Source organism: Bos indicus x Bos taurus, chromosome 4 (genome assembly GCF_003369695.1).
Source record: "Bos indicus x Bos taurus breed Angus x Brahman F1 hybrid chromosome 4, Bos_hybrid_MaternalHap_v2.0, whole genome shotgun sequence".
In the NCBI taxonomy this organism is placed as follows: Eukaryota; Metazoa; Chordata; class Mammalia; order Artiodactyla; family Bovidae; genus Bos; species Bos indicus x Bos taurus.
In genome coordinates, this window is record NC_040079.1 from 8122837 (window position 1) to 8138115 (window position 15279).

General features: G+C 42.1%; 1 protein-coding gene across 3 annotated transcripts in view; it reads right to left on the reverse strand.

Annotated features, from left to right (window-relative positions):
* Nucleotides 1-3303: 3303 nt before the first annotated feature.
* Nucleotides 3304-15279, reverse strand: part of CNTNAP2 (contactin associated protein like 2) — a 2326438-nt gene continuing 2314462 nt past the window's right edge. For all 3 annotated transcript variants that reach the window (XM_027538737.1, XM_027538738.1, XM_027538736.1), the window contains exons 24-25: nt 13262-13342; nt 3304-8478 (exon numbers count right to left, since the gene is read on the reverse strand). In XM_027538737.1, the coding sequence (XP_027394538.1) occupies nt 8279-8478; nt 13262-13342 (281 nt within the window). In that variant the 3' untranslated portion in view covers nt 3304-8278. The remainder of the gene's footprint in view (nt 8479-13261; nt 13343-15279) is intronic.

Here is a 15279-nt window from a genome sequence, read left to right on the forward strand (position 1 = left end):
TTCATATTAAGCCGATTCACATTAACTCATTTTTCTTTCCCATGTGTCCTGGGCTTGTATTTTATAAACCAGATGGGGACACCAATTAAACCAATTAAACACAGAGTTTGCCTCTGTGGTGCTTAAGCTGAGATTTGTAATGACAAGCCTGGCAGTCATCAATGTATCTGCTACACTTGCAGTGATTTAGAGGGATGGCTGTGGCTACCGCTTGGAATAAAAGTGAACAAACTCTATAAATTTAATTTAGAGGAGTTATACCGTGATCACCCAGAAACGTTTAACAGAAGCTTCTTGTGTTTTTGTCAAAGCTGAGGGAGTGCTTCTTGCAAGATCTCTGGTTTAACCAGGAGTGCCTTTACAATGAGTACAGAATACGGCACCCTGCCCACTGGACCAGCTTCAGAACTAGCACTTGACTGGAAGAAGTGCTGTTCTGATCGACTCAGCAGGAGTGCACACCTTAATCCATTCACGAAGGAGCAGTCGGGCTGGGGGCGCGTCATTGCTGGTGGGTCCGGAGTAGTTGGAGCAGCGAGGGGTCATCTTTCTTTCAAATCCTTGCAGAGGGGTCACTGTCTGTTTATCTGCAGAACCAGAGGGTGACGCCCCCGCCCCACCCCCGAGTTTCCTTCACTTCCACAATATAAGGAACATAATTGGATTTAAAAGAACAGAAACGCTCTGCTGTCATTCCCCTTCCACATTGTCTTTGTTCATCTGCTATTGCTTATTCATTGATAGATTGTATTAGAGGTTAGTTTCCTGCCGTCCGCTCATGCATCAGCCCTCTGCAGTCAGGATTTAATTGTGCTGCCTGGTGATGAGCTGCTGCTTCTCCTGGTCCCTCTCTCATCCCTCCAACTCCCGCTGGGCTGAGTCAAGCTGATGATAATCCTCAGATTTTTTTTCCTTTTAACCATCATCTATCTATGCTAGGTATCTCTTGTTTTGTTTTACTTTATTTCCATCCCATCCAAACTCCCACTTCCCTCATGACCATTCCGCAGGTGGACTAATGGCTATCATATTGTGTTTTCTATGTAACGTATTTTGTAGAATATATGTACATGGCTTCCCAGGTGGCGCTAGTGGTAAAGAACCTGTTTGCCAATGCAGGAGACATAAGAGATGCAGGTTCAATCCCCAGGTTGGGAAGATCCCCTGGAGGAGGAAATGGCAACCCACTCCAGTATTCTTGTGGAGAATCCCATGGACAGAGGAGCCTGGTGGGCTACAGTCCATAGGGTCACACAGAGTTGGACACAACTGAAGCGACTTAGCACGCACGCATATATGTACATATGTGTGTGCTCAGTGGTTCAGCCATGTCTGACTCCGTGTGACCCCATGGACTGCAGCCTGCCAGACTCCCCTGTCCATGGAATCTTCCAGGCAAGAATGCTGGAGTCGGTTGCCATTTCCTCCTCCAGGGGAGCTTCCTGACCCAGGGATTGAATCTGTGTCTCCTGCATTGGCAGCCAGCTTCTTTACCACTGAGCCACCTGCAAAGTCTAAGCTCTTATCATACCGTTTTAATATTTTTCATGACTTCAAAGCTTGCCCTCGTGTTTCATTTTAACTCTTACCTTCCTAGACCTAAGAATTTTATCTTCCAACTTTCTTTTTGTGAACAGAAAATAAGTTCATGATTTTTGTCATCTTGGCCTTTTTCACCCCTGCCATGTCTTAATTTCCATTTTATAATTTGAATTTATCTATTTAGAAGAAATGAAACTTTCTCAAGCTTTGGGTCTAGGTACTCAAAAAAAAAAAAAAAAAAGTCTTCATTCTTTTGATAAAGACTTGGCATACCTGTTTACTTACCTGTCCCAAGAGATGTTAGTCATCATGTACCCAAAGACTGAATTAAGATGAATGGAAATGCAGAAAAAAAAGAAAAAACCCAACTTTGCCTTCTCTTTCTGACAAAATTCCTTAAGCTTAGGTCCTTTGCAGGCATGTTGGTATGTTTGTGTGCTGGGGGGAGGGTTGTTGGTAGAAAGAAATCTTCCTGCTCAGGGATTATTTAGCCAGGTTTCTCTGAATTCATGGTCTTCAGAGTGACCAACGCAAGATGTGCATTTGTGAATGATAACTCATATAACGCTTGCTATAAAGACTTAGCTCTCAGACATAGGTTCTTTGGGGAGGACATAAACTCTCTAAAAATATTAACACAACTGTTTCCTCTATCGTGGGGTCTCAAAGAGTCTGACACGACTGAGCGACTGATCTGATTCCTCTATTCCAACCACCAGGCCATGTCATCACCGACAAAGAGAAAAACTGGGTGTTTCTTTAATTACCTCTCTGCGTGCATTTGTCCCTAATACTCTCTCCTCAGCTTCTCTACTTCCTATTCATTGAACAGATACTGCGTTCTGCAAAATAAAGTCACCGTCTTTCTGGCCTTAGGGACTTCGGTGTCCTCACGGCTGATGGCAGAGGGACTAGGTGTGGGAAGAGGCAGGTGGTTCTCAGATGCCCCTGCTGCTGATGGTAAATCCTGAACGGGTCGGCTCATTCTTTTTAAAATTCGTTTGTTATGAACTTTTACAAGTACCGATTTTCCCGGGGGACTTTCTGACATTCTCCCGCACCTGTTGGATCACACTCCCAAAGCGGAATTATGACAAAGAAACTCAGGGCGCAGCACCTTCTAAATGGACCTCAGAGTTATTGCTATTGATTGGCCTTGGGAATTGCTGAAGCACAGAGAGGCTGGGCTTTTAACTGGAATTCACACTTCTTTGGTGTCCATTTCAAGGTTTCACTGAACATTGATCAGCAGGAAATGGCTTCCCAATGGTAAGTGAAGACTGGGCAATGTGAATAATAAGAACCGCAGCTCTTAATGTACAACAAGTGCATTTAGAACCATCTACGCCTCCAGACACATTGTAAATCCCGGTTACCTAGCTCACTGGCTGGGATCCATTTATCCATTATCCGGCGTTACACCCTCATCTCAAACTAGGCTTGGAATATATTCTGGACACCATGTAACTCTAACCACATTTAACCAAGCTGTGTAAATTAATCCAAAACATGAAGCCAATATGTACTAAGCTCCTTTTAAGAAAAATGGGTGGAGGGGAGGAGTTCACAGCAAATGAAGGTTAAGGAAGGCTGCATCCGTTTGAGACCTGTCTTTGGGGAGTGACCGTAACTGCACCGCTTTTAGAAAGATTACCTGCCAAAGAGATGTGTAGTTCAGTGCCTGGAACTTTCTTTGCTGAAAGGCTGAAACAGAGCTTCTAAGTAAAACAAGTGGAACAAAACACAAAGAATCGCTTTAAGGATAATTGAAACTATTTTGGACTTTTTTATTTATCAATCTGGTTTCTAATATAATTTTAGTTAAATGAAAGACATTCACAAAGAAGAGTAGGCATACATACATAATTTCCTTCTTCCATTCTAGTTTACATGCTGTTGCTTTTAGAGAGTGAAATTTCCTGGTTATTTCACAGGGATAGAAAGCCTAATTGACTTTACAGAGAGAATATTAGCCCAGCCTTTTCACAACTTCAACCTCTGCAGTTCACCATGTTCACTGAAAAAAAAAAAAAAAAAACAAAACCCAAAATACCCGACAAAACAAAACTTAGAATAAGTGACATTGAGAACTGTTTCTTGGCCTACAAGATGGGAGGAATCTCCATGTTTTGAGAACCATCTCAAAATCCAGCAATTGCTGTAAGTAAACGGAGACTCAGAAAATGGTGCAGCCCATCTAAGTAGACAGGCTCTTAAAGCACGTTTTCATCTGGAAAATAAACTCACAAGTGCCTGGTGAGTATTAATATCCATGTGCCCAGGTATCTTCATTACCTTCAGCCAGTCTTTGCTCCATGGGAGGTAAGCAACTTTTCAACATGGTTTTCCTATTTCATTGACCGTGAGCTGCACATATCAGTTGTGTATATATATATATATATATATATAAAATACTGCTGTGAAATAAATTTAAAGTTTCCATCATGCAGGGTGTGTGCAGTTTAGCAGAGAGCCACTGGGCTATGTGAAATAGTCACATTAGCTGTTCATGTTTTCTTATTTATAAGCCATTTCAATCACATTGGGGCATGGTAAGCTGCAAGTCACATCACACCTAGGTGGGAACTTGGGGCTTTATACACAGGAGTTCTGGTTTCTCTGGCCCTTGGCTGTGTCGCATCTCCTGATGTTGACAGAAAAGCTCCCTGGCAGTCTCCCTGACTCTGAATCTAATGGTTGTACAACAATGCCTCATGTTTCCACACTCTTGGACTTGACTGCTTGGTTTCTTTTGAGATGACTTACAACCACTAGCTGGAAAGTAAGACTTCCAATAGGTCCACTGACTTGGCCTTTATGTTTGGGTTTCAAAGTATCTGCAGCCAAGGATCCATGGCACCTCCCCATTGTGTTATGAAGCAGATAAAAAACAGCTCTATCTTACATACAAGGCAAAGAGAAACAGAGAGGGTCAGCCACTTGGCTGAGGTCACAGAGCATGTCAGACAGAGAAAAGGGCTTGCACTCCATCAAGTGACTCTCAGGATCACTCTCACCAAAACATCATTTTAAAAATGGCATCCATTGCTCTTCAGCCCAAATCAGTTGGACACACTGTTCCACATGAGGCAGTTCTATTGGGACTAGCAATTTTGACCTATTTTTGGCTGGCTCATTTGGAATTCAGTTTAACATTTGTTGCCTTTCTCTTTGAAAACTGCTTGGGCAGGATGGTGAAAAGGAGGAAAAAATAGTAACAGCTTCCAATCAGGTACTGATCATTTGGAGATGTGAGATGTTAAGGGACCGTGAAAACGTTTACACCATAAGAGAAAGGAGAGAGTGAAAAAGAACACATGGAAGAACAGAAAACAACAGATGGAGAAAGAAGTAAAAGTTTCACACTGACACTGCATTTTCCTAACAGGGACATGTGCTTTTCCTTTGGAAGTTACTACGGTTTGTCGTTGTGCCCAACTCTCAGCGCCATCTAGTGGCTGCCCCACAGATGTTCAACAACAACATGAAATCTACTTTTGGGCTCAGGCCAATTTCTTTTCCGAGCCTCAGAAATCCTGCTCCCGTAAGTAAAGGATGCTTGCTTGTCAAGCGCAGGGCAACAGGGAATTTTCCAACAAAAACTCTCAACTCTTGTCTTCAACTCAACAAAAACTCCCACACAACAGGTCTCTTTTTTCTAGCAGTTGCTTGAAAGCCACAAGGGGAAATGTTGTCTTTTATGCTAAGAAGGGCCAGAGAAGAGCTTAAGAATATAACTTCTTACCTCCCGAGCTAGCTTCCTTGAGCTCAAGGGAATACCCTGAGAGCTCAGACTGGCACTGATTTTGCATTCATTCAAAGTCTCCAATCCTAGCAACTCAAAACAGAGATGCTTGGTTTGTACACAGAAGATGTTTCCTGCACGAACAATCCAGGATCAATCATCAGCTGCCCCTGAAACTTTAAAAAAAACCTCTTATTTAAAGGAAACTTTGTTTTGTTCCGGTTATCACTGAAAGAGCTATCACTAGCCTCTTAGTGCTCTGCTGGTGAGCTGTTTGGATCAGCTTTGGCCGGATATGATTGACAAAGCAAGGCTGGGCACTGAGCTTGGGTCGTAATGTCATGGCTGCCTGAGGAGCTGGAAAGAAGAGGGCAGCATCCTTTTGTGCACATAAACAAAATTATTTAGCATTTAGAAGGTACTACATGTGGCCTTCGCAGATAGAGTCAGGGATCTGGGTGAAGACTGCAGTCCCATATTGGAGACGTCCAGCACGCATTTGGCACGTTACTTCACTACTTAATACCTTATCCACTGTGTTGTGTTCTGTCCACGGGCTGGGCTACTACCCGCTTTAGGGCAGAAACCATCTCAAATGATGCTGAGATGGGAGAAACACTGACCCCTACAGGCATCCTGGTGCCCTACGTTTGAAAATTTGGGGAGAAGTATTAGGTTTTATTTTACACTTTTCTGTGACAGGAAAAAGATAGAGAAGAGAAAGGGTAGGAACATTTTAGTTGAAGGGGATACGTTTGATTGTTTTCTTAATGATTTTGGAAAGAAAGGGAAAGTGCTCAGATAATGTATGTAGAATAAAACTGTCATGGGAAGTACAATAAATAACAAATTTCCATCTGGTGTTATTTGTCAAGTGTAAAAGTGATACCTGTCAAATAGGTTTTAAGAAATCAGAAACGTTTTAAAATATAAAGTTTAAAGTTTGCTTTTTCAATTTGACAATATAGAAAATAATCCTTAATGGGAGTCATCTTGGCCAAATTAATAATGTTTGTTTTCAATATGTCCTTGTAAATGTCACGTTTTTCTAATTAGTTACAATGAATGCTTTTCATGTTAAATGCATTTTAGGGAAGAATGATCAAGACTTTTAAATAAAGGGTGTTATGCTCATGCCTGAGGCCAGCAACTGTAAAAGGGCCTTAGAATTCCCTTTTGTTCTGTGACCTCGACTTAAATGTGGCTTAACTGGCCCACTGTCTCCTTGGGAATGTGCCAGGCACCGGTGCCAGGTGCAGTGAAGATAACACGTCCCATCACTCAAGAAACTGAGGTCCTCCAATAAGTTAGCTATCCTGAAGTGTCTTGAATACATCACCCAAACAAACTAGAATTTCCATTTTCTCAAGGTAGGCCACCTGACCAACAGTACCATTTTAACCTGATCTTACCTCCTTCCAGGAGGAGAAAGAAAAAAGTGTTATTTAATGCCTCAAAACGTTGGAGTCTAAGAAAATTTTAACATCCTTATTAAATCTAACAGCCTGAACTGTAATGATCATAAGTGTTAAGTCATTCTAGAAATAACTTTTGTGTAATCTTCTTGTAAAATAAATACATGAAATTATTTTTTGGATGCTTCAATAGGAGAGTTGTCCCACTGGTCTACAGAAACAGTCAATTAGTTTTAAATAATAGTTCCTTGCCGGAATTAGTTGATCAAGGCTCCTGAATAAGCTGAGGTCTGGCTGACCAGAAATGTCCATTCTCTGAGAAGCAACGGTCAGTTCCCAGGTTGTGATGAACCTGAACTTCAGATGTATCTGCCAAAGAAAGTCCCTGAATCATGGCCGAGCGTCTGTTTAGGATGGAATAATACATGGAGTAGATCAGTTAGAATAGGGCAGGATTTTCCACATAATTCCAGAATAATAGCAATAACAATCGCAATCACAACTTGGCTTTATTTTGGTCTGTCCATTCAGAGACACTGTCTGCTAGGGTCTTGTCACAGGTGCATAAAGACCAGATAAAGCAAAATAAGAAGAGCAACCTAACTTAAGCATTCTCTAAGAAGTGTCCACACTCCTGCTACCAACTATAAAAGACACAGAGCCAACACATCTCAACATCTGGCTCTAATTCCTCACCATGGTGCTTACACACACATACAATCTAACCTAGTATCTTGTAGGTAAAGCAGAGGGAAATCCCTTTGTCTTGGCTGATCACCAGGTATTGTAGCTGACAGTTATAGACACCGGATAGGTCTAACACTACAGATGTGGAGTGGTGTAATCGCGTAGACTCTGATCCAAAGTAAAACCTGCGATCCAATAGGGGACTGCTTCCCCTGGGTCTGAAAGCTTCTCTGGGTTGTCCTGATGGTTCTATCACACAGGAGGGACCGCACCCCTCTGCCTCCAGTGGGAACTCTCAGAGAACCGGCACACACTGAGGTCTCTCTGAAAACTGGTAAATCACAGCCCCTTCCTTTCTTTTTCCAATTCACAGGACACCAAAGAAATATCTTATGAACACTAACTAGTTACTACCACAGCCCATCAGAGGCTGACTCTATGCAAAAAGAAGAAAACGCGGGAGGCTGTGTACATGTGCATCAACGTTTCTCCAGGAAAAATACCCACGTTCTAAGGGGGCTGAAAATTGTAGAAAACGGGCCCTGTTGCTGTGGGTTTTCAGAACACCTCTCTAAACACACACAAAATATTCGACAGATAGTACCTACAAATGTTGACCACTGCTTAAACTCTAAAAGCAGTTTTTGTATTATTTTGTTTTGATACAGAAGGGGAAACTCAGCTATAAAGAAATATCAAAAAGTTTTTTTTTTTTTTTTTGTGGCCGTCAGTCTCCAGGAGTTTGCGGTCGCTGCCTCCCCAGCTTGTGCTGATATCTGCAGGGTGTGCTCAGGGGTACGAAGTAGGGTGCTTCCGTCCCTTGCCCTCCTCCCTGGTCACGCTCCCCCCCTCCCTCGCCCCCCACTTCCCGGAGCCAAAGAGCCGCCCCTCAGATGAGCCATTCCTTTTTGCTCTCGTCGATGGTCTCTGTGAAGTTGGGGTCGTTGTTCATGATGGCGGCGTCGGCGCTCTCGGCGGACTCCGCGCCCTTCGCCTCGTTGGTGTGGTAGGTGCCCTTGTGACGGAACATGTAGCGAATGAGGAAGACCAAGGTGCAGAGGATGGTGAAGATGACCACGGCAATGACCCCTGGGGGACACAGGACAGAGGGGCGAGAGGTTAAACGCGGCCGGAGGAGCCCGCCGGCCCCGCCCCTCTTCCCCATGGCTCCCCCAAGGAGCCTCTCCCGCGGGAGACACGGAACTCCCGAACGACGAAAACCCACAGCGCCGGAGGGGAGGAGGAGACGGTTTCCACAGGTATATTTGGAGATTTCAACACTTTCCTCCTAGGAGTTGACTGAACGATGAAACAGAAAATCAGGCAGCCTTCAGAAGACCTCAAAAACACTGTTAACGAACTTGACCTAAGGAGTAACAACAGACCTACACGTCTGTCTTAGAGGAGAAGGATATACCACTCAACTCGTTTTATGAGGCCAGAATTATCCTGACACTATTACCAGACAAACACACTACAAGGAAATGATGGAGCAGTGTCTCTCCTAAATAAAACTGTAGCAAATCAAACCCAGCAATATGTAAAGGGGAACAGATTATAACAAAAATGGTATTAATTCTAGGAAGGTAAGATCGAGTTAACATTTAAAAATAAAGCAATGTGATTTACCACATTAAGGAAATAAAGGAGAAAAATCTTTATCAATAAATGCACATGACTAAAAAAGAAATATGAGAAATTTCAACACCCATTTATCATGAAGCCTCTCAGGAAACTATCAATAGAAAGAAACTTTCAACCTTGAAAAAGGGCATCTTTGAGAAATCTGCAGCTAATATTGCATTTAATAGTGAAAAATTAAACACATTCCTCCTAAAATATGGAAATATGCAAGAGTGTCAACTCTCATCACCTTAACTCATGACTGTACTAAAAGTTCTAGACAGTGGAATAAAATAAAAAGAAACAAAAAGTGTACCGATTGAGAAGGAGAATATTCTCAGATGACAGGATTGTCTATGTAGAAAATACTAAGGAATATACAAAAAAAAAGTTGCTGGAACTAACAGTAAATTTAGTAAGGTGAAATTTATATTTTTATATATTAGCATGAAATACTTGGAAATGAAAGTAATAAAATAGTGCCACTTAGAAAGAACACAACTGTTCAAGACTGTGCACTGAAAAATCATAAAACCTTGCTGAGACAAACTAAAGAAGGCCTAAATAAATGGATGCATATACCATATTTCAATGTCAATATTGTCAAGCTGTTCATTTATAGATTTAATGCTATCCAATGAAAATAATAGCAATTTTTTTTGTAGAAATATATAAGCTGATTCTAAATTTTATATGGCAAAGCAAAGGACCCAGAACAGTCAAAATAGTTAAAAAAAAAAGAAATGATTGTAGAACTTACATTGCTTATTTCAAGACTTACTTTAAAGATACAGTAATAAAGTCAGAGCAATATTGGCCAAAGAAAGATATGTAAATCAACAAAACAGAATAGAGTCCAGAAAAAAGACATACAAATCTACAGACAATTGATTTTTGACAAAAGTAACATGGAAATTAAATTGGAAAAAAAATAATCTTTTCAACAAGTGATCTCACAATAATTAGATATTTGTTTGGCAAATGATTTTTGACTTTTATCTCATACTATATTAACTCAAAGTAACTATGTGTATGTGTTAGTCGCTCAGCTGTGTCCAGCTATTTGTGACCCCACAGACTCTAGGCCACCAGGCTCCTCTGTCCATGGGGATTCTCCAGGCAAGAATACTGGAGTGGGTTGCCATTTCCTTCTCCAGTTGATCTTCCCAACCCAGGGATCAAACCTGGGTCTCCCACATTGCAGGCAGATTCTTTACCATCTGAGCCACCAGGGAAGCCCCCCCAAAGTGATTATAGACTGAATAATTAAAAACAAAAGCTATCAAACTTCTGAGAAAATCTTTACAACCTTGGGGTTGGCAGGTTTTTAGAAAGGATTAAAAAATATCACAAACTGTAAAAATGTTAGAAAGTTGGACTTTATAAAAATTAAAATCTCCTGCTTTTCAAAAACTACCACTAAGAAAATGAAACAATGAGAATGCAAGAAGAACTCTTACAACTCAATAGAAAGAAGTCAGACAGTCCAATTAAAAGAGGAGAAAGATTTAAATAGACACGTCACAAAAGATTTGCAAACAGTGATAAGCATGGAAAAAGATGCTCATAAGTCATCATATAGTTGCACATTAAAACCTCAGTGAGGGGGCTTTATTGGCAGCTCAGTGGTGGAGAATCCACCTGCCAATGCGAGAGACACAGGTTTGATCCCTGGGCCAGGAAGATCCCTCGTGCTGTGGAGCAACGAGGCCTGTGTGCCACAACCACTGAGCCTGTGCTCTAGAGCCTGGGGGCTGCAACTGCTGAGCCCACGTGCCACAGCTGCTGAAGCCTGAGCACCCAAGAGCCTGTGCTCTACAACAAGAGAAGCTACCACAGTGAGAAGCCCGTGCACTGCAACTAGACAGCAGCCCCGCCCCCACCACCGCAACTAGAGAAAAGCCTGTGCAGCAATGAAGACCCAGCACACCCATAAATAAATAAAATTAAAAACAAAAAGATACTATCAACAGAAAACGACTATTAAAAACAAACAAGGCGCAGTGAGTTACCACCGCTCATCAACGAGATGGCTACAGAGAATGACAGTGCTAAGTGTTGGCAGGACTGTGAAGCAATTTGACCTCTCAGATATTGCTTATGGAAGCATAAAATGGTTCAACCATTTTGGAAAACTATATGGCAATTTCCTATAAAGTTAAATATCTACAATAACCCCGCAATTATACTCCTAGGAATTACCAGAGAAACTAAAACTTTTGTTTACAAAGGCCAGAACTTGGACAAGAATATTCACAGCAGCTTTTGTCCAAACAGCCCAAGCCTGGAAACAAACCAAACGTCTATCAGCAGGTGAGGAGATAAAGCAAACTCTCCTTCATTCATACAAAGGAATACAACTTGGCAGTAAAAATAAACAGACCACTGGTAATACAACAATGTCAACAGATTCTCAAAAACACATTGAGGGAAAGAGGCACAACAGATTCATACTATGTGATTCCATTTCTGTGAAACCCTAAAAAGAGGCAAAAGAAATCCACGTGACAAAGGCAAGTGGAGTGGGGGAGGGGTGAATTACAAAGGGATACAAGAGAACTTTTAGTGGGTGGAGATGTTCTGTGTCTTGATTGTGGCTGTGGTTATACGAATACGTTGGAGAAGGAAACGGCAACCCGCTCTAGTATTCTTGGCTGGAGAATTCCATGGACAGAGGAGCCTGGTGGGCTGCAGAAGGGGTCGCAAAGAGTCAGACTCGACTGAGCGACTAACACTATAGGCATATGTGTTTGTCAAAAGTCATAACGTGTTACATTTAAGTAAGTGCATTGCTACTGCTAAGTCACTTCAGTCATGTCCGACTCTGTGCGATCCCATAGATGGCAGCCCACCAGGCTCCCCGTCCCTGGGATTCTCCAGGCAAGAACACTGGAGTGGTTGCCATTTCCTTCTCCAATGCCTGAAAGTGAAAAGTGAAAGTGAAGTTGCTCAGTCGTATCCGACTCTTAGCGACCCCATGGGCTGCAGCCCACCAGGTTCCTCCATCCATGGGATTTTCCAGGCAAGAGTACTGGAGTGGGGTGCCAAAATAAGTGCATATTATGCTTCAATAAAGTTGATATTAAAAAAGCAAAATAATGAGGATAAGGATTATACCAGAACTCTGAACAATGTGATTTAAGCACCATTCCTGAATGTATTTGGGCTTCCAGGCGGCTCAGTGGGTAAAGAATCTGCCTGCAATGCAGGAGACACAGGAGACGCAGGTTCGATCCCAGGGTTCAGACGATCCCCTGGAGGAGGAAATGGCAACCCACTCCAGTATTCTTGCCTGGAGAATCCCACAGACAGAGGAGAATGGTGGGCTACAACCCATAGGGTCGCAAAGAGTTGGACACGAGTGAAGCAACCTATCATGCACGCACACAGGCTCGGAATGTATCAGGATTCTCCAGGCAAGAATACTGGAGTGGGCTGCCATTTCCTTCTCCAGGGGATCTTTGCAACCCAGGGATCGAACCCGGGTCTCCTGCATTGCAGACAGACGCTTTATCGTCTGAGCCACCAAGGAAGCCCTGTAATTTAATAGTCACATATATATAGGTGTCCACTTTCTTCCTGTGGAAAATAAACCTACTGACTAAGCTGAGTTGATTGGCTGAGTTTAAAATCCTTCGTATGCTTAACAGTATTAGCTGTCCTCAGAGAGACAGGAAACATCTTTATAAAATAAGGCGGAAGCAGAGAGAGAAGGCGGCAAAGGTGATATTTACTGATCCAAACACGAGGAACTATACTAGGAGAGTCAAACTATTATGCAGGTTTCTGTGGTGGGAAGAAAAGCCTGGAATATTCAGATACTCTGGCTTATTAATGGTCTGATAATTTTTATTAAGATAACTGAAACCAGACTGGCATAGTCCTTCCCATTTTTGTAGCAAGCTACTCTGGATCATTTGGGATGCAAGAGGATGATGAGGGCAAAAACAGATGTCCTGGCTGTTGCCATGTCATGTTGCCATGACAGCCTGCTTATGTATTCAGATGCTGGCTAGCTTCCTAATACTACTGTTCTTTTCCTTTTTTTAAATAATAAGTCAGCATTTAAAAAGAGCCAAGTTACACTTATCAGTTTCTCCACATCTGTACTTCTCAATCTTCAGCCATATTTAAACAGCAAAATAAATAAAGTACAAGTCTAGATGACTCCTTTTCCTCTGGATGATGCTTTTATTGAAAATGACCACTCCCCACAAGTGAGGAAGCGCCTGTCCTGTGCGTCACCTACCTCCGATGATGGCCGAGTTTCTGTTGACTCCATTTCTTATGGCCTGGCCTTGTCCTGGGTTATACGGAAAATCAGCACTGGCTGTAGAGGAAGAGATAAAAAGTCATGTATATCATTTATCCCGGATAATCTGATACATCTATTTTTTCATAAAATCCTTCAACACTGCCTGTTTTCCCAAATGAGACCTCTGTTTCATTTAAACCCATTTTGCCATTGTTGCCCACAAGAATCACAACCACCTTAATGCCTGCTGTTTTCCTTTGTACATGGCCCAGACGAGCACTATATCTCCTTGGGAGGAATATTAAAAAGTTTAGAACAACCTGAGCAGGACTGTCGGTTGTCGGTTCCACTGACAGACAAGTTGAGAATACTTCTTCTTAAGTTTGGCTGAAATCTGCCTCCCAGCCACTTTGATCCCTTTCACAACTGATGGAGTTGGGTATGTTTGCTGATGAGCTTTTTAGAACTTACAGTATTAGTTTAATAAGTAATTGTTAAAAATTTTTTAAAAATTGAAGTGTCAAAGTGAAAGTCGCTCAGTTGGGTCTGACTCTTTGCAACCCCATGGACTATACAGTCCATGGAATTCTTCAGGCCAGAATCCTGGAGTGGGTAGCCTTTCCTTTCTCCAGGGTATCTTCCCAACCCAGGAATCAAACCCAGGTCTCCTGCATTGCAGGCTGGTTCTTTATCAGCTGAGCCACGAGGGAAGCCCAAGAATACTGGAGTGGGTAGCATATCCCTTCTCTCGGAGAAGGCAATGGCACCCCACTCCAGTACTCTTGCCTGGAAAATCCCATGGGCGGAGGAGCCTGGTAGGCTGCAGTCCATGGGATCGCTAAGAGTCGGGCACGACTGAGCCACTTCACTTTCACTTTTCACTTTCATGCATTGGAGAAGGAAATGGCAGCCCACTCCAGTGTTCTTGCCTGGAGAATCCCAGGGATGGGGGAGCCTGGTGGCCTGCCGTCTATGGGTTCGCACAGAGTCCGACACGACTGAAGTGACTTAGCAGCAGCAGCAGCATATCCCTTTTCTAGGGGATATTCCTGTCCCAGGAATCGAACCAGGGTCTCCTGCATTGCAGGCAGATTCTTTACTAACTGAGCTATGAGGGAAACAAACTGAAGTATAGTTGATGTGAAATATTATATGCTACAGGTGTACCATATAGTGATTCACAAGGTTTAAAGGCTATATTCCATTTATAGTTATTATAAACTATTGGATATATTCCCTATGTCATACAGTCTATCCTTGTAGTTTTATATGTAATATTTATACATAATAGTTCATACCTCTTGACACTCTACACTTGTACCGCTCCCCCATGCCCTCTTCCCACTAGTAACCACTAGTTTGTTCTATACACTTGTGAGTCTGCTTCTTTTTTGTCATATTCACTAGTTTGTTGGGTTCTTTAGGTTCCGTGTATAAGTGACATCATACAGTCTTTGCCTTTCTCTAATTTACTTCACTTCGCTTAGTACCTTTTAGTCCACCAACGCTGTTGCAAATTTTCATTCTTTTTACGGCTGAGTAGTATTCCATCGTACATCTGGACTACACCTTCTTTATCTAATCATCTGTGCATGACACTTAGGTTGCTTCCATATCTTGGCTATTGTAAATAATACTGCCATAAGACACTGCGGTGTATGCATCTTTTTGAATTAGTGTTTTTGTTTTAAAAAGGAATCATGTATTTAAACAAGTATCTTATGTGGCTCCAGTAAAATACTGTATGCTTTAGGAATTTGTTAGGGGATAATATCTCCTAAATGTTGGGAAGAATATTAACTGCCTAATAACTTTTCTATTTCTGAACCTATTTCAACAAATCTTTGCAGCATGCCTACCATGTGTCAGCTGCCATTCTAAGTGCTGGGGATATAGAGCAAAGAGTAAAAAAGATGAAAATTGTTATTAATGAGAACTTTTCATGCCTCACTGAAGAATTTGGTTTATATAGTCAAAATACTAACCTGGAGCATGGATGTGATTTTAGTTAT